The following is a 26459-nucleotide window of genomic DNA, read 5'->3' as shown; positions in this document are numbered from 1 at the left end:
ACAAATCTGTATGCTTGAATGCAAATAATTGGGATAATGCCATTTTGAGTCGTGTGCAGTAGTTTGGTTAAGAGCTCATTAGCAGAACGACTACCATCAAGCTTGTACAGTTTCAAGGACCCTCAACGAATGAGATGAAAAATAGATAAAGTGACTGTGGCAACCAATCTCAAGGTAAAGAATGGAATCAGAAACTCACAGGAAAAAGATATTCCATTGTATATCTATTTACAGATGATATTCAATCAAATACAATATGAATTATCATTACTGTACAATTTATCGTTAGATATTTATGTACAATTACCATTGATGCTTGTTGCACTGACGACGATTAGTAAAACACTGCTTCAACACCAATGACTCTACACAATGCAAGCATTCCCTGCAGCAAGGGAATCCCCAAACCAAATTAATTCGATAAGAAAACCAGGAACAAACATGACAATCCCCAAAGTAAACATGCACAAACTGCAAAAGGACAAGTTGGGATCCAAGTTAACCTTAATTCATGAGCTCATTCATTATCTCAGTGACACATTACTAAGTTATACGTTGTTCAAAGTTTCATTCAGAACTTTTGATGAACAAGAAAATTGAAAGTCATAAATTTTAATTGACCATTGATGTAATATCGCACGAACATAGAAAAATGAAGCTGTCATATAAATATAAGCCTATTTCCAAGAGCCAAAGTGAATGCTAAACAGAATCTCCAACAGTTACAGATTCAGACAAACATGGAAGGTGGACATACCCAGTGAAATTTCATCACGACTGGAAGAGAGTTACAGTGGCAATATACCCATTTTTCATAACCTGAAAAGCATTTGTGAGCAACCGTTTAACTACCCACAATGGACATTGACATTAATCGCAACAAAGATAAGAGGAAACAGGATCAACGAGCAGTAATCTAATCCATACCTCAAAGGCAACATTTTGATACCCATACACAAAAGTAGATCCAAAAGGATTGTTTGTCGATCCTTGTGTTTGTATTGCAGCTCGCCCACAATCCCCAAGGAACTCCTATAATTTAATTACAATTCTCATCATTATCATTCTGTGCAGCATGAAAATAAAAATAAAAAAGAACACAGGTGATATATGGAATAAAAGGAAATGAAATACTAAAATTATTTCATACACGAAGAACAGCCAAATACTTATCGAGAAAAAGAGGATAAACAATTAGATAGAGGCTGATGATCGAAAGTGGAGCAGAGAGACTTGGATAACATCGGTGGTTACCACAAAAAAAATCATTTCACAAATGTTGGTGAGAAAAATCAGTCAAGCAATTTTTGAGAAACGAAGTTCTGTCTCATAGACCTTTCAAACCTCAACAGACAGAAAAAGGAGGTCTGTCTCAACTGTTGGACTGGAGGTCTCTCTCCCCAGCATTGTTAATTGGTCAATGGACCGTCCATTCTGAATAGTCAGATCATTCCCATACAAACAAGGCAGTTGGACTGCTGGACTTTGAGGAATACTGTATACTTGTTATTTTAAATGATATACTTCTTATTTGAAAACAAAAAACGGCAGTCAAATCACAAATGAAGCACAAAAGACTTGACCTCAAGGTGCCACAGATAACAACCCCATCATCAAACCACCATTCTAGGCGTTAAACAAATTTTCTATTGCAAATGCTTACACATAAATGAAGCATACCTTTACACTATGGGACAGTCCAGTCAGTTCTCCCAGATTGCCAGATTGTGAAACTGCCGATTGGCAAAGCCAGAACAGTTGCACATGCCTGGTTTTAAAAACATTGCTCACAAGATCAGAAGGGAAATCAAAGACAGGACAGTCTTGCACACCAGATCAGTGAATCTACCACTATCTGGATGCACCCCGAAGACAAACAAAAGAACTCTCCTTTAAACTCTAGCATGGATACCCCCCCCCCTCTCTCAAAAGCACAATTTCCTGATTTTGGAAAATATATGCCCTAAAATAGTGCTCCAAAAAGTTAACAGGGTAAAACTACTGATTCTTGGTCTGCATTAACGAAAACTTAAGGAGAAACATGCTACAAAACTCTCTATTTGAAAGATTGAGACACAACGTCTGGGTTTGGTGGAGATCCCACTGCATAAACTCCAAAAAGCTGTCCTCAAAGAAAGTGATAACTTATTAAGGGTCTGCTGCAAAAAATCATTTAGTTGTTAATTGATCTCCCTCATAGATGGAAGGCCTAGTCAGTTCATTATTGCAGCTCTCAACGGTTCGGCTTCTTCGCTCGACTGGGCTTCAAACTCACTAGTCTCAGATGTTCTGGCCCGCTCTCCATTTCTTGTAAATCCATCTGTCATTCCTGGTCGGAGATTTTCCCTGGCCTTTTTATAATAATACCATATCTCTTTCAACCAAAAAACAAAATAAAATAACATATATATATATATATATACACACACACATATATACATGTGGACAGATTTAAAATTAGGGAAAGCTTGGATGATCTATTCATCCCAAGTACTCTTTATTTATAAGAGTAATAAAACAGTAAACATCTGTATGGTAGCAATGTGGGACTAAACCACATAATACAAAACTAATAAAATAACAAAGAAAAGAGGTCCAGAATACCCCCACGGTATTCTAGCCATATATCTAACACTCCCCCTCAAGTTGGAGCATATATATCATGCATGCCCAACTTGACTAAGATAGGATGAAACAGCTTGCTACTCAGTCCCTTAGTGAACACATCAGCCAGTTGATCAGTAGACTTCACAAAAGGAACACAAATGAGGCCGGCCTCAAGCTTCTCCTTGATGAAATGTCGGTCAACCTCCACGTGCTTAGTACGATCATGCTGGACAGGGTTATGAGCAATGCTAATGGCTGCTTTATTGTCACAATAAAGCATCATGGGAAGATGGACAGCAACACCGATATCCTGTAATAATCCTCTAAGCCACAGAAGTTCACAAATTCCTTCGGCCATCGCACGAAACTCGGCTTCAGCACTGAACCTGGCCACAACATTCTGCTTCTTGCTACGCCATGTGACAAGGTTCCCACCAACAAAGGAACAGTAACCAGAGATAGATTTCCTGTCAGGAGAACCAGCCCAATCGGCATCAGTATAGGCTTCAATCTTAAGGTGACCCGTGGGAGATAGAAGGATTCCCTTTCCTGGAGCAGACTTCAAATACCTCAAAATACGACGGACTGCATCCATATGAGAGGAATAGGGATCATGCATGAACTGGCTCACCAAACTCACAGCAACTGCAATGTCAGGTCGTGTGTGAGAAAGGTAGATTAACTTGCCCACTAACCGCTGATAAACACCCTTGTCAACAGGCTCACCTTCTTTCTCCCTAAGTTTTGTAGTAGCTTCCATAGGAGTATCTGAAGGATGACAGCCTAGCAGCCCTGTTTCAGTCAATAGATCAAGGACATATTTCCTTTGAGAAAGAAAGATGCCCTTTGAAGAGCGAGCAACTTCTATCCCTAGAAAATATTTCAGAGGACCAAGATCTTTGACCTCAAACTCACGGCCAAGGAGGAGCTTCAAATCCCTGATAGCATCACCATCATTACCAGTGACCACAATATCATCCACATAGACTATGAGAAGAGTTACCTTGTCACCAACTCGTCTGATAAACAAAGTGTGATCAGCATTACTCTGCCTATAACCTGCTGAAATCATAACCTTGTGAAATCTGCCAAACCATGCCCTAGGTGACTATTTCAGCCCATAAAGTGCACGCTTGATCTCTAGGACCTTGCCTTTGGTCTGTCATCGAGAAGCCTGGTGGAATGTCCATATATACCTCCTCCTCAAGCTCCCATGGAGGAAGGCATTCTTTACATCTAACTGTGAAGATCCCACCCAAGATTTACGACCGACAGGATAATAGCACCCGGACAGTTGAGCTTCGCCACTGGTGCAAAGGTCTCCGATAGTCAACTCCATAAGTTTGAGTGAACCCCTTTGCAACCAGGCGTGCCTTATATCGATCCACGAACCATCGGCCTTCTTTTGACCACGAAGACCCATCTACATCCAAGCTGGTTTCTTTCCGGAGGAAGAGTCACAAGCTCCCATGTATTATTTTTATGTAGTGCTCTCATTTCTTCCAACATTGCTGCCTTCCACTTTCCATCTATAGATGCTTCCTGCCAAGTTTTAGGAATTGAAACAGAAGAAAGAGAAGATACAAAAACACGAAAAGATGGAGAAAGAGAACTATAAGAAACAACACGAGATATGGGATGTAAAGTACAAGTCCTAGTACCTTTGCGGTGAGCAATAGGTAGGTCGGAAGAAGAGGGATTACCAGGAGATGGAGGATCCGGATCCGGCCGGCAATTGGATGGGTATTGGTGCTAAAGTGGATTGCAGCGCCCTCTGTTGGTTCTCCCCTTGTGTAGGTGAGTATGTTGGAATTATCAATTCTCTGCTGAAATTCACCAATAGTTCTCGACGGAGTCGGCTCCCCTGAATAGGAACATTAACAACACTATTTTCTATGGTCTCCCCCAAAAGGATTCCCATTAGGTGAGGGAGGAACAGTGGAGGAGGTTGGACATCATCCAAAGGAGGTTGGGCATCGGTCAAAGGAGGTGGGCAGCGGCCGTGGTGTGCCGTCAAAGGAGGCGGACAGCAGCGGAGGAACCTCTAGTGGAGGAATCTCAAAGGGCACATCTTCACTAGAACTCTCCCCTTGAAGAGGTGGTGAAGAATAATAAGAAAGGGTCTCATGGAAAACAACATCCATACTCACCAAGGTACGACGGGAAGGGGATGGTAACACTTATAACCTTTCGGGTTGGAGAATAACCCAAGAAAATACAACGGAGCCCACGAGGCTCAAGCTTGCACTGGAGATCCGTATCCCTAGCATAACACACACACCCAAATACTTTGGGAGGGACAATAAAGGAGGAATGGCCCAAGAAAATATCGAGGGGGTACGGGAATTAAGAACCCGAGAAGGGAGCCTATTGATGAGATAGGCGGCGGTGAGAACCGCATCCCCAATATTGAGAAGGAACATTCCTCGCAAACATCAAAGCCCGGCCATTTCCAACAAATGGCGGTTTTTTTTTCGCCACACCATTCGGGCGGGGTATCAACACAACTAGTTTGGTGAATAATGCCATGATCACCAAATATTTTTGAAATTGTGATTCAGTAAATTCGGTTCCATTATCACTTCTCAATATTTTGAGAGTAGCTTGGAACTGAGTTTGAATCATCTTATGAAAATGCTGAAAACATGAGAAAACCTGATTTTTAGTGTGCAAAAGATATACCCAAGTGTTCCGAGAATGACAATCAATAAAAGAGACAAACCAGCGATGACCAGAAATAGAGGGCTTGCGACTAAGGTCCCAAACATCAGAATGTACCAAATTAAAACAAGAAGAACTCCTTTTATTTGAAATAGGATAAGTTGAACGTGTCTGTTTGGCCAGAACACAAGCCTCACAAAAAAAGTTATCCTTAGTATGTAGGGTGACCAAACTAGGAAATAAATGAGCTAAAATTCCTAAAGGGGGGTGACCTAACCGAGAGTGCCACTGGTAAAGTTCAGAAGAGACCAAGGAGTTCTGATGCAGCGGAGAAGACAATGGTGGTGGAGAGAAGCGACCGTCATCAAGCAGGTACAAGCCACCATGCACTTTACCCAATCCAATCGTCTTCCCAGAGTCCAGATCCTAAAACACACAATGAGATGGAAAAAAAATGACTTTGCAGTTAAGATCACGAGTAATACTACTAATGGAAAGAAGGTTAGTAGTAAAATTAGGAATATGTAAAACAGAAGAGAGGGGAAGAGAGGAAGTGCAGTTGATGAGTCCTTTTCCAGATATTGAAGAAAGGGACCCATCAGCCACTTTGACCTTATCTTTCCCAGAAGTGGGAGAATATCTGCGAAACAGACTAGAGGAACCGGTCATATGATCTGTGGCTCCAGAATCTATGATCCAAGGATGGGAAGCCACAGAAGCACAATGACCTACAAATGGAATACCTGACCGGGCAAAGTGTGAACCTGAAGGAGGCGAGGAATTGGCGATGGGCGATGTAGTAGAGCGGCGCGTGGAAGTCTGAGCATACGTAGGAGGGCACATGGATCATCCTGGGATAGACCAGTGTCGATAGTAGGGGCTGTAATGCTGATCTCGGTCGATGGGCCTTGGTCTTTGTCTTTATCTTTGTCTTGGCAGCCCGTTTAGCTTCAAAATCAGCCGGTTTCCCATGAAGTTTCCAGCACTTCTCTTTGGTGTGATAGGGTTTGTGACAGTGCTCACAAACAACAGTCCCTGTAGTAGAATCACCAAGAGAAGCAGTGCCACTAGGTGCAGAAGGGGTCGGGGCAGCAGCCTTGAGAGCTGATCTATCAGTAATGGCGGGTGCAACATGGCAGCCCTACGGTTCTCCTCAGATGAAACCAATGCATAAGATTGTTCGAGTGTGGGAAAAGGCTTATGGCCCAACACTTGAACACGAATTGGATCATACTCCACATTCAAGCCAGCCAAAAAATCATAGACCCTGATCTTGTCCACATGCTTCTTATAGGAAGCAATATCAGCAACTGTAGACGGGTGGAAGTCAGAGAAGTGGTCTAATTGCTGCCACAGACTGCGTAGAGTAGCATAGTACTTCGAAACTGAAAGTTCACCTTGAGTGGTATGGAGGACCTTCTGCCTAAGTTCAAATACCTGGGCATCATTGCCAAGCTGCCCGTAGGTTTCCTTGCAAGCAGCCCAAATCGTGCGTATGTGTCTAGAAGAAGAAAGTTATCTTTGCAAATCTGTAGTCATTGAACCAATTAAGTAGGACATGAGAACACCATTATTAGCAAGCCACGTCCGAGCGGGGCCTGGGCGATGGGTTGAACACTAGTGCCATTAATATGGCTGGTGAGACCACGGCCAATAATGGCAAAAGAGGCGAACTGGACCATAAAAGGTAGTTCGAGCCATCAAGTTTAATAGGATTTGGTGTGAAGGCGTGGTAGTCGATCTTGTGGTGACCATCGGTAGGTGGCTGATCGAAGTAGTGAAGAATCGAGAGAGTCACCCATCTTGCCGATAAAGAAGTCCAATAATGTCTTCAGTGAAGGCTGAACTAACTCCAAAAATCGAGACAGCAAGCAGTGAAGAGTCCTATATCGATAATGGCGGGGTTTTTTGAGAAAACCTGAATTGCTGAAATCGATGAGGATAATAAGGAGTCCAAAATTCTGCAAAAAATGGCTTCAACGAGGTCAATTAACCCTCTATCTTGGAAGAAAGAGCTGCGAAAAAATCAGGAACACTGGGCTGCAACAACTCCAAGATCGATAGGTGTCAGGGTTTTGCAAAAAAACCCTGTGATAGTAGGATCGATCTCAAGGAGGTCTTCAAATCTGTAGATAAGAACTGAACCAATAAAAAAGAAATCCTGCTGCAGTTTGTGGTCTTCAAAGGAAGGAGTTAATGCCTTGTAGTTGTTGTAGAAGCAAGCTCCAAAAAAACTGAAGATCCAATATCGCAGACAGGCTTGGCAGGTCCTTATCGAGCAGAATTATAGTGCATAAAAGAGGTAATGGGGGCAGCAACTGGATCGTATGATCACCTCATCAGTGCTGCCCTATATGGGAATGGAGAACAAGGGAGAAGAAAGAGAGAACTAGAAGAGAAGAAGATCGAAAGAGAGAGGGGGAAAAAAACTGAAATTCGAAGGAGGGGTTTTGTCCCTAACTCGAAATCTGCTCTGATACCATGTGGACAGATTTAAAATTAAGGAAAGCTTGGATGATCTATTCATCCCAAGTACTCTTTATTTATAAGAGTAATAAAACAGTAAACATCTGTATGGTAGCAATGTGGGACTAAACCACATAATACAAAACTAATAAAATAACAAAGAAAAGAGGTCCAGAATACCCCCACGGTATTCTGGCCATATATCTAACAATACACGATAACTCCAATCATCATTTCTTGGAACCTACCAGTTAATCCTTTTTTTTTAATTCAAGAACTAGTAAATCCCCTAGGAACAAACCTCTAACAGTCAACCTGTCCTGAGAAGGAACTTAGTTGAGAATTTTGATCAGATACCATAATCATTAAGCTAATGTGGCTTTATGATACAACCACAGATTCAACTTCTGTTATGACACTTGGAATTAGTGTGACTAATATGTATTTCACAGAATCTTGCATAACAGTGCCATTAAGGACGTCATTGCTTTCTCCAGATACAAAATATAAGTTTATTGTTTCTTTGAGACGCAAAATATTAAGAACTTCCAAAATATGAGTTTGTAAATTTGGATGAAAGAACAATTTACCTTTACTTGTTCCCATTTTGTGCTCGGAGTAATGCAGGTCTTGGGAGCATTTCCTTCCTCAAAATGTCCTCCAACTGCAACAACAACAACAACAAGGCACAAAGTTAAAAAGACCGAGTGGGGAACATAATGTGAGGACCCTTAATTTTAGAAAACGCTGTGTAATAAGTAAAGGCTTTCAACAAAACATCTTACCGTCAGAACTGTAGATTACGAAGTTGCATTTTATGTATGAATTGAAGTCTGCATGTCCAGGAAAGTTTGTATGCAAAACAAACTTCTTGATTTTATGTGTCTGCATGTGTACGAAGGTGATATGAGAACTTCACAATGCAGGGTAAGTGCATCATGATAATGGAATATAAATCACTAAGAAGAAATAAGTATACCTGCCCATCAAATAATATGTCCAGACCACGAGTGAAATAATTGTAGAAATAATCCCCACATAGAGTTGTTCGCGGATGCAGGTCTGATGCAGAGTGAATCACCATTTGGTCAACCTACATAGTCCCCAAAAAAATGAGACAAAAACAATGGTAATGTGCATAACAAACCAACTCATGACATGAAATTGAGTGGAAGTAGAAAACTTCAAAAACATATTTCAAGCATATCACATAAAACTCAAATTACAAAGAATAAGACTGTTGCAGAAATCTATATTTAATCAGAGGATACGCACAAATATAAGAATTTGACCTTCCAATGATGATTGAACAAACAACATGTATAACTCATGCATTATCACCCAAAAAAAACTGATGCATTTGCAAGCAAAAAGACAAACAGTTTAAACTATCAACTATCAAGTATGTCAATGCATTTGATAAAATACATCCAAACTGGATCTCTTTCAGAGAAATTGTTAACAGCTAAAAGCATGGATGTTGCTGACCCCAATAAGATATAGTTCCACACAAACTAGCAGCTAAAATAGAAACTTCCTAAAACCAAAATAGAAGGTAGGAAAATAGCAACTAATGAAAAATAGAAACTACCAAGGCTTTATAGATCCAGCCTTCTAAACAAGCAAGGAAACAAAAATAGAAACTAATAGATTTAGTAACTAGGTACTACTAAGAGAACAGTAACAAAATAAAATCAGATCTTCACACCAGCCGTCCATATCAGCCCCCAAATCACTGTTCATGTGAACAGTAACTTGGGTACTGTTCATACAAACAGTAACATTTTTTTTTTATAAAAAAAGTCTGTCTTGGTCTCTTTTCTTCTTCTTCATGCTTCTCTCTGGGCTGGGGCTGCCTTAGGTGATGCTCCATCGAACCAACGAAAACTTGCCACATCATCAAACCAGGCTGCTTCTCACAGCAGTCAAATCCAAAACCTTGCTGGGCTGGTTTTGGGGCTTGTTCCTGCGGGCACATATGGACTTGTGATCTACATCAGGAGGGCGAGAGGGAGACAAGTAAATTACAAGTCAGTTGTAACCACCTCGGTTACAAACAGATTTTTCCTACGTAATTAACGGAAAAAACCCAACAGTTGGAATGATTTGAGACCAATAAAATTGTATTTCAAGCAAAGCTCAAGTTTGCAACCATAAGAGAACCCAAATCAACATCATTTTCTCATTCTTTTTTAGTACTATTCTTATTCTTCTTCTCATTTCTCAGTTCAAATTACGCTATCAAGATTGAGCTGGATGACTGGATTTGATTTCTTTTTGTCATATTATAAACACTACTTGATCTTACATACCTTCATAATGTCTTAAGTAATAATCATACATAATGGATCATGAAATAGTGCATTCATCTTGCAGCATTATAAAATTAATATAAATCCAATCATCCCATACAAAGCACTAAATTCTAAAACTTCTTGTGCAAGATAATCAACTAATCTTAATAGCATGTAAACCAGGCTATACTTGTTTTTGCAGTCGTCTTTTGTCCCTTTCATCTGCACCAGAAAATTTTCCTCATATTTTACCGTCAAAATATAAAGTGGGAAGATTTTAGTCAAGAGTTACATAGCAGAAACACCAAAATTCACCATGTTTTTCATGATTCAATAAGGATAACAAGAATTCTCCAAAGCAACCAAATTTCTCAAGTTTTAAATTGTTGAAATATAGATTTCTTCCAATCAGTTCATAAAAATACAAGTTTTTTAATGAATAAATCTTGGGTTTTCTTTGCACCTGCTTTTGATGAATTCCACAAGGATGACCAAATTCAGTCCACACATCCTGCACGAAAATTATGGATAAGCGTGTCAAGGAAATGAAAAAGTGATCACTACCTCATCAACAATATGTATAATAACCTAAAAATTTGAACACCCACCCTCTCCATCCCCCCCAACCCAAAAAAAAATTTAAATATTTGTGGGCAAGGAGATCTAGTGGTTCCCAAGGAGAATCAGAACCTAAAAGCCTAGTAAAACAATTCTAGCAGAGCACCTGTCTACAAGAAAGAAAGAAAATAGATGGAGCTCCAATAAATTCTCTCGTCAACACTCAAAAAGCAAAAGATTTCAAAAATCTTGGGAACCACAAGCCCTGCATAAAATGAAGATTGAAAGAATTTCATAAATCTTGGATCAAAGAATCACTAGATGGATTTAGGAATTAAGAAGGTATAGATGTAAAGACACCTGAAATTCAAAGGCCAAATTTAACAGTCTTGATCCTTTAAAAAAGATGTACTCATTTGAAGACTTCAATGATGGAGATGACACCATCTAAGTTAGTGATCTATTGGAGCCCCTATCAGAACCAAAATGCAACGATAAACTAAAAGAATATGAGGAAACACATTTCCCTTTCTCATTTTTTGTTATAGAAGATTAATTTTTTTTTTTGTCCCCTTTATATGTCATAGCTAATGGAAAGGATAAAAAGGGAAAGAATCCTGCAAATGCTTTTCCAAGACAAGATGACCCCATTTGCACTACCATTGTGTTACCTAGAACTTATAAATATTTGCTAGTTAAAAATGAATCCATCAATTTAGAAAGCTACAAATGGGAATATATTAATGTGAATGACTTTGCAGCTCTGGTTCCTTTTTGGGTCATTAAATGGTTCAACATAGAGGACAGTTGCAAGGGTTTATGAGCAGTTATATGGTTTGGTCCAGCACATAGTTATCTGAAATGATTTAAAATCAAGAACTAAAAAGCGAGACCTAAAAATTTGTTAAAATGCAGGAGAGGAGAAGCGAATAAGATGCGTAATGGAAGAAAATGAGAAATGGCTGAAAACATTTGGGAGACAGGGAGAATAAAGGGGAAACGACTAAGAAGTGTTTACAGAAGTAAATGAGATGTGGTTTATGGAAGTAATTTACCAATTCCATTTCTAAATAAGAAGATTTTAAAGTAGGGGTTACAAGTCAGGGTTCATGGTTCACCCCTGTATAAGGGTGATAAAAGATGGAATCTAAATACAGAATTTTTAGGCAGGGTCCACTGTTTTATCTGTGCACTCTAGGTCTATGTATGACTTAAGAGAGAAGTAGGGTACATTGCATTTTTTCTTTTCCTTCTTTTTTTTTTTTTTTTTTTTTTTGGGGGGGGGGGGGGGGGAATAAATAAGGTATATGTCGTCCTCAAAAAAAGAAAATTTGGAGGGAGGGGGAGGGAAAGAACGAGGCATGCAAGGCATTCGTTGGCCATCGACTTCAAATTTAGAAGGCGGAAAAAGTTGGAAAATGGGTGCACTCCTCCCCCCCCCCCCTTCTTCCTAAGGAGCAGCAGATTCAGGGAAATTCTGAATCGTTACCCAGAATTTGGGGAAACCAAATCAAATTCAGTTCAACATCTCCTAATCTTGTTGGGAATTTCTGATAACTATGCTTTAGATGATTTACACATGTTCTGTCAATGGTCATCATAGTGGTATTCTGAGATCTTAATTTTTTCCAAAAGGCATTCTCATACCTATTTCCAAATGACCTCTTGAGTAGTGCTTCTATATACCTGAATCCTAACCATTTGATCTTGATAAGGAACTTTTACCCTTCCTCCAAACATAAAGTATTCCCAGATTCTCAATCAAATAAAAGCAAATAGTCTTTTGCAATCATACATATACACTGATAAGCACTTCTTGAATCTTGTGTACATAGCGTTTTGCCCCCAACCCACCCAACAGTAAATTTCAAACGGTTAAGGATACCAATTTCTATAAGTAGAGTATGCAATGAAACAATGAACAATCTAACTACCAAGGAGGGATTCCAACAGAAGTGTCAGCAACATATGCACCCAAAAAAAAATCACAGAAAAAAGAATCATGATGCAAGGGAGAAAGAACATAAGATACCTTATACTGATGATAGAGAATTCATAGACTGACCTGTGGTGATGCACCAAAAGGAATATGCTGACCACCTATGGTAAACCATAGCTCTTCCCCAAGCTGAAAGAATGATCATATACAAATATTTTAGACACCTATTCTTTTTCTCTTTTTTTTTTTTTTGGGGGGGGTGGTGTTGGAGATAAATCGAGACAAATATGAGAAAGGGTGTAAAATGCCAAGCAAAAAGATACAACAGGACTTTCAGTTCTGTCTTTAGACACTTATTTCTACAGAAGGCCTCTCAGTACTCAGTAGTGTCTTTAGACACCTATTTCTACAGAAGTAAGCAGGAGCTTCATGCTACCCTCAGCATTTCCTCGAGTCTAACAGGAATGAATGAACAATATCCGTGAATAAAAAAAAAAAGAGCGTCCCAGTGCACGAGGCTCCCGCTACTGCAGGGTCTGGGAAATAAATATAAAAATATATTTAAAAGAAAGATGAAAATACTTAAACAAGGAGAAATAAAAATAGTCCCAAAAGCCAAGAAGAAGGGAAAAAATAAAGTGGCAAGGCTCCACAAAAAATAGACTTAGAACCTCGGATATATAAGAACAAACAAACTTAGAGAAATAAAGGAATATATGAAACATCAGATGTCAACCTTAGCATGCACTTCTTCCATGTAAAGACTGCCAGACGGTAATGGAGGAGCTAAAGCCTTATTCATAAAAGATCCTACACCAACTTTGCTGTCAGTAGAACTATCATATATCGAGACACGGCATGTAACTGGAGTGGTCCCATCTGGAAACTCAAGTGGCAACTCCGCTGTCACAGTGAAAGCAAAGCAGTGAGTAGAAAGAGATGGCAATCTGATAATATAATAAATGCATCCAAGTAATTACGAATATAGTGACCGAACTGCATACCTTCCCCATCATGGCAGCAATCTGTATATTGAGTCGGAATTGGGAAGGCAAAGGACAACCCCTAATAAAAGCACCAAATACAACACCAAAAGGAAAGGGATCATTTTTAATATTTTTTTGGAGGGGGAGTGGGGTGGGGTGGGAGAACTATAAAGAACAGATGATTTTAGTTCATGATTGCATTCAATTAATTACCGGGTAGAAAAGAGTGTAAACCCCTCTGTCTTTGTCATATATCCCCGGAAATGTTGGACCAAAAAGTGAATAAATAGCTACAAAAGTAGCTAAAGCGGACGGTCCCCTGCAATTATGGATCAGTGTAAACAATGATTATGATTCACTGATAAAAGAACACTTGAGAGAGCTTCTGACCCACCCTATCAGAGAAGTGGCATAACGCATTTGAAGTCGTTTGACATCAAAAACTTCAATGAGGCGAAGCCTCTGCCAGTAAGTTAGAAAGATCAGACAATCAGTCACAAACACGATGAATCACATTTATGGTTTATTAAAAACAGTAATCTTTAAAATAAATAATTGAAATACTACTGCATTGATGCAAAACCAATTTCAGTGCATATAGGTTATTCACCCAATGTTTGGGTGACAACGGAAAAGACCTTTTTGGCCAATAAAACACAAAATCAAATTATTTCTCTTCCTAGTAATCTCATGTTTTTGCCATTTCTTCCCAGGTTTTGAATATCTCAATCTTATTAATATCCATTTGGTTGCACAAACATTTTTTATTCTTTCTGTAGGTATTTTTATACACGTCACCATTTGAAATGGATTGTTTAAATGATAATGGACAAGAGGTATGAGAAAGAACTGAACACATAAAAACATGGTTGAAAACCACTGATATGGGTTAAACAAATGTGAGCCCAACACAAAAAAACTCCCATGCAGGTGCTATGTATGCCCACCCACATGATTTCCCTGTCCTAAAGGCGTTAACACCCCCCCCCCCCGGTATTGAAGTAGGCAATTCCCCAGAACCAGAGAAAGCAGTGTTCCTTGCTAGCCACTTGTCCCCAGCAATGGTAATCATTAATATTCGATAAGGAAGACTCACCCACTGTGATCAACTGGTTGGCAGTAGGACTAGCAGGTTGCAAAGGCTATTCCATCTTATCAGTGAAAGTGATTTTGAATTCATCAAAACACTTTGACATTACATGCAGATCTTCAGGTTAACATGAGTTCTCAAACTCATAGTTATCAAGGCGACGCCTAGGCATTGCATCCAGGCTTCATGGTTGCCTTGGGCGCCTAGGCGAGTGCCTTGTTGCCTTGATTTTGGGCCTTCTAAATCGCCATGGCCGCCTTTCCGCCTTGATAACTATGCTCAAACTAAAAATTGATAACAAATGTGTATTCAGAACCTGGATCAATATAATTCACAAGAGAGTTCTGTCATTGACCTCGAGGATATAGGTGATTCCCTTGATAAAAGCATAATGCAGTGCTAATCCCGAACCAGGGAGTTCCAGTGGAAGATTAGCTTGCAACAGGATCACGGGTATACGAATAAGGACCAGATTAAGAGAAAATTGAATAACTCAATCAAAACAAATTTGTTATGTATAAATTTTGGTAGATTGCTCTAATCAGTCAGTGTAAAGGTCTGCAAGAGATGATCTAAATCTGATACAGATTTAGCGTTACGAAACAAACCTACTAAGAGTATGAAAGCTAGAAAGTTGCAGAATCGGTGGACAGATTAGGGATATAAAAACAGAACTCAGTCAGAGGAGTTAAGCAGCTATTCAGTCAAGAAATCAGAACCAGAAATCAGAAACAGAAAACAGATTCAAAAATCTCATATTTGAAGAAGTTTAGTTGCAGAAGGATTTCAGAATTTGATTGGAAATATTAGGTTTGAAATCAGAATTGAAACTAAAACTAGAAATTGATATGAAGACAGAAGAGAATAAGAAGAAATCAAACAATAAATTAGAGAGAAGAAGAAGAGAGGAAAGATCACACCTGATCTTAGAGATGAACAGAACTAGAAGGAAGGAGATCAGATCTGGAACTCCAGTACCGTTTGCACATCTCAACAGCACCAAAACTCTTAAAAACTCCAATTTCTTTAACCAAAATATGTTCAATTGATGGGGGTGTATACATATATATCCTCTAAAATTTCCTAAACTGAATCATTAGAAGACTCCTAATCACTCTCTTATGGAATCAAAATAGAGCTCTTAAAAAGGCCCAAACTTAAACATAACTACACAAAGCTTATTTTCAGCCTATTGGAATGCCACCAGGACCTTATTTTCTACCCTGGGGAGCCAAGGTAGAGAATTTCCAATTACAGTTGGGTTACATCAAGGATCAGCTTTGAGCCCCTATGTGGTTGAACTTATCATGGATGAGCTAACCAAATACATTCAAGATGAGGTTCCTTGGTGCATGATTTTTGCTATTGACATTGTTTTGGTGGATGAGACAAAAGCTGGAATTAACGTTATGAGTGGAAATCCAATCCCGTTTTGTCTTTTTTGCATCAAAACCAGCCAGCCGGAAATCGAATTGAAACCCGGTACATTTCTTCCGACCATTTTTGAAAAGCGCCCAAACTGGAGTTATGGAAATCAACTTTGGAATCAAAAGGCTTTAAGATAAGTAGAACAAAGATGGAGTATATGGTAACTTCAGTTAACTCTGAGACATATAATGAGGGGGTGAAAGTTGACGAGGTGGAGATCCCACAAAGTGATCATTTCAGGTATCTAGGAAAAATCATCAGCAAGGATGGTGATATAGAAGATGACGTCTCACAGATATTTAAAGTAAGACAGATGAAATGGAGAGGAACATCCGGAGTTTTATGTGATCGACGGATCTCTTTAAAGCTTGAAGGCAAATTTTATAAGACAGTCTGATGCAGCTCCAAGAAGGAAGAAGAAGAAGAAGAAACCCTGAACTTAGGGTTTGAATAGGGAGCCATAGGATAGGAGTTATATTTTCATACTTAGTTTATTTTTATGTTTTTTAGATTGAACCGGGTTGAAATTGGTTGCATCCAATTGGTTCAATGGGTCCAATGGGTTTAATTTAAGTGAAGAGGTTCTTATATCCTATCGGCTAATGGGGAATCTTCTTTTAAATTAATCGTTTTAACTTAAGAGTCTTTTAATTTAAGTTAAGTAGGGGTAGTTAGGACATTTTAAGTTTTAAATTAGTCCAATTAGATTTAAACCTCTCCCTTCCACGATTTTGTGAAGGAGAGGCCTTAAAGTTGTAATAGGATTTGGCCTTAGGCTTTTATTATAAATAAGAATATCGTGGGAGGCTCCCCCACAACAGATTTGAATTTAAAAATACAGATGGTCGTGGCTGTTTGCTGCTCCTTGCTCTTGTGAGTGTGTTGCATCCTTGTGGGCTTATCAAGGTGGAAGGGTGGGTAGAATCCTGCGACTCCTTATGCCGTGACGGTTGGGAGGGTCTCTCTTCGAAGGTGATTTCATCCTTCATCCCTCAATTTACTGCCGGTGGAATCCTATGGTGAGTTGAGATTTAATTTTCTGTCTTAGCCTTCTTTCTCCTTCCCCAATCAATTCCTCTTTTATTTTCTGCTTTGATTCATAAAACCCTAGTTCTATAAAACCCTATTGAAACCCCAAACCCTAAAATCCCTCTTCTCCTTTAAACCCTAAAAAACCCTAATTTTCTGCTGGGACATATTCAGCCATCAGAAACCTCCCTGCTGCAGCCGAACCTTCCCCCTAGTCCCTCTAACACTCGACCTTAATCCCTGCCCCTGAATCCTACTGTAAACCCTAGTTTAGTCTATTTTCCTAATTTTAAAAACCCGAAACCCTAATCCTAATTTCTGCAGGATTTTAAAACTTATTCAAATTCAGATATTTTTATACCATTATGACCCTCTAAACCTGCAAATTAAAACCCTATAAACCCCATTCCCAAATTCCCATCCTAGACCCTAACTTTGCCCTAAAACACCCCCTACTCAGTCCTAAACAGCAGGCTTGACCCAAGCTTGATTCCAATTGGCTCCTAGTAGGATTATCTCCTATTCTAGGACTACATTAACTTGGTATCAGAGCCATGGATGAACATGACAATCCAGTGCTGCCACAACCAGCCGACCCTATGGCAGCCATGCTAGAGATGTTCAGAAAATTTACTGCAAACCAGAAGACTTGTTTGAAGACCTTAGGGTTGAAGAGAGAACTATGGCTGAAAGGCTGCAAGTAATTGAACATAGGCAGCTACAGCTAATGGGGACAGCAATGTACCCATAGAAGAGGACAGGTACCAACCCCATTCAGTGGTACAGAGACTACCTAACAGAGATGGGAGCCCTAGAGATAACTACAGGGGTTATAGAGCTGGACATATAGGTCACAGGGGGGACAGATTCAGGACTGATAGAGATGATAGAGATGAAAGAGATGATTATAGAGATCGTCGGGACAGACCTAGATATGCCCGTGAGCCTTCTCGGGAACACAGAGATTACCATCGAGGCTACAGAGACAGAGATAGAGAAGACCGGGACAGAGACAGAGGTCGGCAGCCTACTTTTGAGGAATATATGAGGTCCTACTTCACTGGAGACCAGGGTACTAATCGACGACATACAGGCAACCAAAAGGTGAAGCTTGAGCTGAAAGAATTCGATGGTAACTCTGACCCCCAAGTATTTTATGATTGGCTTGCTGCAATAGAAGATTATTTCGACTGGTATGATCTATCTGAAGAAAGGAAAATGAAGTTAGTCCGTGCTAAGCTTGTCGGACCTGCACGTGAGTGGTGGAGAACTGCGGAAAGAGAGATGGACTTTAATGGTACTGCACCCCGCACTTGGGAAGACATGAAATATGACCTGAGCAAGCAATACTTACCACGGCACTTCAGGTCTCAAATGCAGGATAAATTCAACTCCCTCCGTCAAGGAACCATGACTGTAACTGAGTACATGAGACAATTGAATGCCCTTTCTTCCCACACTGGCATTAGGGAGGAAGGCATCCAAATGCTTTCCAGGTTCAGATTGGGTCTATCAAGTGAGATCAACAGGACAATTGGAGTGGTTGACGTGGTAGATGTTCGCAATTGTTTTGAGAAGGCCTTGAAGGCAGAGGAGTTACTAGCTTCATGTAAACAGCCGGGTTCTACTTCCAAGCCGGCCTACATCAACAATAGCACCTCCAAACAAGGTTCCTCTACAGGCAACACCCCTCGCCCTGCTATTCCCCCACGTGTGGATGACAAGGGCAAGGCTCCTATGGGCCGAAATGACCCCTTCACTTGTTACTACTGTCAAGACAAAGGGCACATTGCTAGGGACTACCCACATAAAAAGAAGCCCATCAACGTGGCTGAAAAGGAAGAAGTTCAAGGTGAAGACGACGACCAAGGCACAAATTGTATTCACCCACTCCCTCCTGATGATGAGTATGATGTGGCTAATTATCTTGATGATGATGAGTTACAAGGTGTTCATGTGGTATGTCAAAAGGCTGCTGTCCAGCCAGCATGGCAACCTTCTTCATCCTCCAAAGAGCTGCTGTCCGCATATAAGACTGCACCATCCGCTGAAGATGAACTCAAGCAACTCGATCCTGATTTGGAAGACCATTCTATGATCTCCAGCCATTCATCGGGGATGAATGCTTTCAAGACGAGGAGAGTTGATGCAGCTCCAAGAAGGAAGAAGAAGAAGAAGAAACCCTGAACTTAGGGTTTGAATAGGGAGCCGTAGGTTAGGAGTTATATTTTCATACTTAGTTTATTTTTATGTTTTTTAGATTGAACCGGGTTGAAATTGGTTGCATCCAATTGGTTCAATGGGTCCAATGGGTTTAATTTAAGTGAAGAGCTCCTATTGGCTAATAGGTTCTTATATCCTATTGGCTAATGGGGAATCTTCTTTTAAATTAATTGTTTTAAGTTAGAGTCCTTTAATTTAAGCTAAGTAGGGGTAGTTAGGACATTTTAAGTTTTAAATTAGTCCAATTAGATTTAAACCTCTCCCTTCCACGATTTTGTGAAGGAGAGGCCTTTAAGTTGTAATAGGATTTGGCCTTAGGCTTTTATTATAAATAAGAATATCGTGGGAGGCTCCCCCACAACAGATTTGAATTTAAAAATACAGATGTTCGTGGCTGTTTGCTGCTCCTTGCTCTTGTGAGTGTGTTGCATCCTTGTGGGCTTATCAAGGCGAAAGGGTGGGTGGAATCCTGCGACTCCTTATGCCGTGACGGCTGGGAGGGTCTCTCTTCGAAGGTGATTTCATCCTTCATCCCTCAATTTACTGCCGGTGGAATCTTATGGTGAGTTGAGATTTAATTTTCTGTTTTAGCCTTCTTTCTCCTTCCCCAATCAATTCCTCTTTTATTTTCTGCTTTGATTCATAAAACCCTAGTTCTATAAAACCCTATTGAAACCCCAAACCCTAAAATCCCTCTTCTCCTTTAAACCCTAAAAAACCCTAATTTTCTACTGGGACATATTCAGCCATCAGAAAATCTCCCTGCTGCAGCCGAACCTTCCCCCTAGTCCCTCTAACACTCGACCTTAATCCCTGCCCCTGAATCCTACTGTAAATCCTAGTTTTGGCTATTTTCCTAATTTTAAAAACCCGAAACCCTAATCCTAATTTCTGCAGGATTTTAAAACTTATTCAAATTCAGATATTTTTATACCATTATGACCCTCTAAACCTGCAGATTAAAACCCTATAAACCCCATTCCCAAATTCCCATCCTAAACCCTAATTTTACCCTAAAACAGCCCCTACTCAATCCTAAACAGCAGGCTTGACCCAAGCTTGATTCCAATTGGCTCCTAGTAGGATTATCTCCTATTCTAGGACTACATTACAGTCATAAGACCAGTTATGATGTATGGCACGGAGTGTTGGGCAGTTAAGAAGCGTCATAAAGATAAGCTAAATGTAGCGGAGATGAGGATGCTGAGATGGATGAGTGGCAAAACCAGGAAGGATAAAATAAGGAATGATCATATTAGAGCCAATTTGGGAGTAGCCCTGATTCAAGATAAGCTTCAAGAGAGTCGTTTGAGGTGGCATGGCCATGTTCAACGGAGGTCTTAGGATGCTCCAATTCGGAGGAGTGACTTGATTTGGATTGAAGGTACTAGAAGAGCTAGGGGCAGGCCTAAATTGACCCTAGGTGAACTGGTGAGGATAAACATGCACAGTTTAGGTCTTGTTTCTAGTATGTCTTCGAATAGAGCGAATCGGAGGGCAAGGATCCAGGTACCTAACCCCAGTTAGTTTGTATAAGATTGTGTTGTAGTTGTTGTTGTGTTCCTCTTCTTTTACTTTTTTCTAAATTTTTGTCTTTGCAAGGATCCATGTAGCCGACCCCATTTAGTTGGGATAAGGCTGAGTTGTTGTTGTTTGTTGCAACTGCATCAAAGCGTCAAACCCTTATACTCATCTTCCATCTACTAGCTTTTTGTTCTTAATACTAGATGGACTTCCTTTAAGCATTTCAAATTCTAGGAAGAGTTAAAAAGCATACCTGGGACCAAGGATCAAAGCGAAGATGGAAACCATGATCCGGAAAATTAATAACGATATCCAACTTCAGTGGCTCCTGCGGAAAATGGGATAAGAGGGGAACAAAAGGTACACTCAATACCCAAACAAACAAAAAAAAAAAAGGGAAGAGATTGCTGAACAATGTTTTCAAATTAAGAAAAAAATTCACGTAACACCACATAACCACGTGATACAATGAATTTTGACTATAAACTCAACCAAGCTTATTAGATAATAAAGATTTTATATCTGCAGTAAAAAGAAGACAAATGACCAGAACATGAATGACCAAACATTATCACACCAGAGTCCCAGACACAAAGTTCTTTGCAAAATAACAATATCTAAAAATGAAAGTAAAACAAAAAAAAAAATTGAGAAGGTGGCTACTACAATGGCTGTTTTGCCAGGCCAAGCACAACAAACCTTTTATATCTACCAAATGGCATCTCATTTGACACTAAAATTTGGTTCATAAATAGGAACACCATTCACTGTCTACCTATAAAATTTCAGCACAATCAAGTTTTACAAATGACAAAAAAATGGCCAATATTTACTTAAATAGTGAGAGACAAGAACTAAATAGATTGGCTGTTGAAAATACATAAGGAATAATGCAATATAAGTGGAGATTGGCTGTTGAAAATACACAAGGAATAATTCAATATAAGTGGGCCATATAATTGAGTTAGACCATCAAATCTGACAAATGGCTAATCAGGTATGACTCTATCCATCCATACGGTTAAACTTTCCACATCATGTCCCACATGGCACTGATCAGGTGGCCAATTGTGCCAAGCCCCACACAACGGCCATTGCAAGCCCTCCATGCAAGAACAATAAACCCTTTTTTTATCATAATGGTGCATCAAATGGAGATTCAGCATACTTAACATCATCTCATTTGATGAACATGTTGACCTCATCCACACAATCCAAATCAAGCAAGAAAACACAATTAGCCATAAATTAGTAGAAATTTATGTTAATAAGCTTCTAATGCCAGATAAGTCGGTAAACCCAACAAGATGAAAAATTGTAACCAAATCCTCCAGTATCCTACCAGACAGCATCCAGGAAAGGGGTAAGTCAATTGAAAAACTAATCCCTACGAAAAAACAGAGCCTGCCATAAGATGCTGTGCTAGACATAAGCAAAAGTAGTAACTAGTAGCCAAAGAGTGTGTAAATGAATAAACCATCCTCCATGACCCATCTATGGCTAAAGAACTGGCCAAGACTTCCGAATCTGTGCAGATCATTCTAATTTAAACTAGCATGGAACCCGATCAATGCACAGGTTGAGAAAATTTAAATTATATAAACTCCATTAGAATAAAAAATTTACAAAATTATACGCTTAAACTACTCAAAATTTAAAGAGCGGATGTTTCTTGGTCACCCCACTAAGAGAGGGTATCTAGTCAGCTCCCTTGAAGCATGAATATCTGGCATGTAGCATGTCATGGGGTCCAGATTTTATGAACGGGTAAATCCCAATGTATCCTGCCCCAAATTGTCAAGTTTCAGCCCAAATGGAATTGACCAAGTGCTAAAATAAAGTTTCGAAAATTCAGGACTACAGGAGATGCACATTCAAATTTTATTACATGTTAAAGAAAAAGGAGAATTTAAGAAAAAATATCACTTAAAAAGTGTAGTAAATTCATGGTAATTAATATCGGTATCTGGATCTATATCAGCTGATATCAATACCGATATGTGTCAGCCGTATTGGGCGGTATTGACCTCAATTTAAATAAATAAATAAAAAATACATTTTTTGGACAGATTTACCCCTAATAAGAACCGTTCCACCTATACAAGATCAGGCAAGTATCAGGATCGGCCATGAGTAAATCAGAATAAAATAAGAAATTAAATACAACAATATAAGCAACATATTTCCTTTTGATGGATATTGATATCTGACTTTTCCCATACAAAAAAACGTAATGCAAAGAAAGAGAGATGAGTCTATGTGTGTGCATTGGGTTAGAGGGTACTTACGAGAGATATAGAGAGAAAAAGAGAGAGAGGGATGAACGTAAGGAAGTGTTAGATATATTTATGGGGAAAAGAATGCTACCTGGTCACATGTGGCGCGCGGCTCCCGCACCTAGACACAGGGCCGCGAAATGACCGCCACATCCCCATGGAAAGGCGAAAATCCCCAAGAGCGCGGAGGTTATTTTGCGCAGCCCTGTATCTAGGATATATATATATATAACTTATGGGATGTCAAGAAGAGTTGGTTAGTTACCAAGGAAAGAGAAGACGAAAATGCCATAAGAGGGGGGAGAGAGAGAGAGAGAGGTATAATAGAATTGGTTTTCCATAAGGGAGAGATTTTGGTAGGCAGGTTAGGAGAGAGACACCTAGAGGATGAGATTTGGTACTAAAAATGGAAAATTTATGAAAAAGTAGGCAAATAATTACAACCAACATAAAGTAAGAATATAATATCTTTTCATTTCTTGAAAAATAAGAAATTTAAAAAAAAAAATGACCGTTGAGGATTGGGGAAAAGGAAGCCTTGTGGGCAACCCACCCTTCCCTCTCATGGCCCTTACTCTGGCTTCCAAATGAAACAAGCTGAAGCCAAGACCATAGCTAACAATCTGTTTATTTGTGTAATCATGTTAATCCTTTTCCTTTCTTGGTAGGCAAATAAACAGATTGTTAGGCCACGTTTGGTAATGCGGCCTAACCAATTGCCTACTATAGATGTTGAATTTTGTCACCCCTCGGAGATGACGACAACAAGACACGGACAGACATTGGCATCTCTCTCGAGAAAGATTCTTACCCCTGAACCTAAGCCATATCATCCTTACATCCCTAAAAATGATTTAAAAGACCCTTTTACCAAATATTGAAGGAGGTACTGCTCACCTTCCCCGACCACGGAGATCGTCCCCCAACAAAATATTTTATGAAAAGTCAAAAGGGAGAAAAGAACCCAAAAATCCTAGCTGTGACTCCCACCCTCATTTTTCAAGCTATAAATCTTCAAGGACGGGCTCCACACGCCCACTCCCCCCCCCCCCCATTTTGCTTCTCTTGAGCCTTCATATATTCTTTTTAGCCTCTTTTTCAAGCTTTTGGTCATCCCTCTCCATGGATTAGAATCTCGTTACTTCGTCCGAGAGCCGAACCATCCGAAACCCCATTTCTCTCATTTCCTATCCATACTTAGCCCATATACAACCGTTACTCTGCCCGAAGTCTTAGTAGCGAAAGTCTCATTTCCAGCCGTTACTCTGCTCGAAGTCTTAAAAGCAAAATCTCTTTTACATAGTCATTACTCTATCCAACAAGAGAGAGCCAAACCGATCGTCCGTCTCCACTCAAGCCGTGGGGACATCGTATATTTCGTATTTGGTACATTTTCCTTTATTTCTTTTATTTCTTAACAGGTATCTGTCTCTTTCTTTCTTATTATTTCTGGTACAATGTAGACCATTAAAGTAGTTCAACTTAGTGTATATTTAAATGATTTTTTTTCCTTTCTATCTTATGTTTGATGCATCACTGTAGCCTCATAAGTTAGTATAGGACATATCATAAAGGGAGATATTCAATATTTAGCATATGATAGAAAGACCAGTTCACTCGGGCGGGATGGGGTGCTAATACCTTCCCATTCCCGTAACCTGACCACTTACCCAATCTCTAACCAGACCAGATGGAATCATGTAGCCCGTTCTGTTCATACCGAATGGGGCTACACCCATTGGGTCCTAGGCCCGAATCCTAGGTGGTGACTCCAATTATTTTTAACTTATGAAGCATGATCCCCTTATGTCCATATAATGAAATTCGATGCCATCCATAACCCTTGTCGCCAAAGGGCCACGGAACCTAACGGATCCCGCCCGCAAGGGGGAGCAACCCGCATTCGGAGACCGCGGTACTTACACCTACCAGGAAAGGAAAAAGATTAACATGATTACACAAATAAACAAATTGTTAAGAGGTGAATAACAGGTTGTGGACCCATGTCTATGGTGAAAACCCCCTACTCAGAAGATTGGATGTTTGGTTCAATAACCGTAACTAACTCTGTTAAATAATTATATTGCCTGCTGCCAATTACCAGGGAAAAAAAAAAAAAGGTATAAATATTTTTTCTTAACTAGGATGTAGTTATATACTGCAATCATGAAACTGTGATTGTATCACATGTTTCACATCTTACAAGGATTGGAAAATAACAGCATTAACGTATATTCTCAAATAAATAAAGTCCAGTTGCTACACTTTTTCGTACTATAAAAAGGATTAGATTCTAGTAATTCATAAGTAGCATGTAAGAATTTATTGAATGATATAAAGTACAAAAAGTATGTGTTAAAACTCAAATATTTAAGTTCTATTAAGTGGATCTTTTTCTTTCTCGTTTATAAACTTAGAAATAATGAGAGTAAGAGCATCAAATATGAAGTCCCACTAGGAATTAGTTTTGCCCTTTCAGACAATATTTACAGAATATTGTTACTTCTGTACTCCATTCTAAGATAAAGTTAGTGAACCATAATTTGTTAACAAGAGACAAAATCCACTTCAATCAGGTAACATAAAAGAAAATCTTAAGTTGAATAACCCTCCAAGTAAATGCAAAGTTCTCATTCAGTTCCGCAGCACATACGAAATGAATCAAATGAGTATAAACCCAATCATGCTCAACATGTAAAACAAGTTCAACTACAAAAACATATCAGCTTCACTCACCTCATCAATGTACTTCACATGGACCACGTCGTATATGTTAGGTTGTTGCTCTATTTGAGCAAATGCTTCGCATATCGGCATCCCTGCACCACACAGTGGGTAATCAATTCAATGCAATGCAATGGCTCAGCCAATTAAGAATAACCGCTACTGAAATTCAAGCAAATATCGATTTGCAATTGAGTATCCATTTCCTTTTCAATGGAACATGCAGACATCCCAGAGCAAATTAACTAGAACAACTACAATAATTCATTCAGATCAACTGAGGGGCAAATGGGTCATTCGATTATTTATCTGGACCCAAATATATCCAAAATATCATGGGGAATTGAGAAAATAATCAACAATCGATTGGTTAAGGCTGGAAACATTGCACTCAATACAATCAAATTATGTTTTGAGGATGATCCATGAACAACGATCAATTATCGAAAATATCATTTCAGCTTGACAATAACAAAAAAAGGAACGGGGAATTACCAAGACTAAAAGGCCCGATTCCAAACCCAGGACGGAGATCAAGAATGATAGCTCCCATAGCAGTGCCCTCGCACCTTCTTCTAGGCCTCTGCAACATTTCTTCTTGCCTGCTCTTACTTCGCCTTCTTTCTTCCGTTTCTTTCGGTGAGAAACAAGGAT

General features: G+C 39.5%; 1 protein-coding gene and 1 long non-coding RNA gene across 4 annotated transcripts; one reads left to right on the top strand and one right to left on the bottom strand.

The window, feature by feature from the left end:
- Positions 1-198: 198 nt before the first annotated feature.
- On the bottom strand, positions 199-26459 carry LOC122657319 (PHAF1 protein At3g51130-like). Of its 3 annotated transcripts, none has more exons than XM_043851986.1 (15): positions 26301-26459; positions 25818-25900; positions 21059-21133; positions 13906-13973; positions 13725-13830; positions 13530-13590; positions 13262-13428; positions 12652-12714; positions 10492-10539; positions 8714-8827; positions 8520-8619; positions 8325-8398; positions 928-1032; positions 758-819; positions 199-385 (listed from the first exon to the last, which is right to left on the bottom strand). In XM_043851986.1, the coding sequence occupies exons 1-14, from the start codon at positions 26395-26397 to the stop codon at positions 772-774; spliced, it is 1209 nt and encodes a 402-aa protein (XP_043707921.1). In that variant the 5' UTR covers positions 26398-26459; the 3' UTR covers positions 199-385; positions 758-771. The 3 variants fall into 3 exon arrangements, with proteins under 3 accessions (XP_043707921.1, XP_043707920.1, XP_043707922.1); XM_043851985.1 differs by having other exon boundaries at positions 199-388; positions 761-819; XM_043851987.1 differs by lacking the exon at positions 12652-12714 and having other exon boundaries at positions 199-388; positions 761-819.
- Positions 16117-17071, top strand: LOC122657320. Its single transcript, XR_006332292.1, has 3 exons — positions 16117-16189; positions 16499-16500; positions 17059-17071. It is a non-coding gene; the product is annotated as an uncharacterized LOC122657320 (long non-coding RNA).

This window comes from Telopea speciosissima, chromosome 4 (genome assembly GCF_018873765.1).
Source record: "Telopea speciosissima isolate NSW1024214 ecotype Mountain lineage chromosome 4, Tspe_v1, whole genome shotgun sequence".
Lineage (NCBI taxonomy): Eukaryota > Viridiplantae > Streptophyta > Magnoliopsida > Proteales > Proteaceae > Telopea > Telopea speciosissima.
Note: the sequence above shows the minus strand (reverse complement) of the source record. Positions and strands in the feature narration are given on the sequence as shown.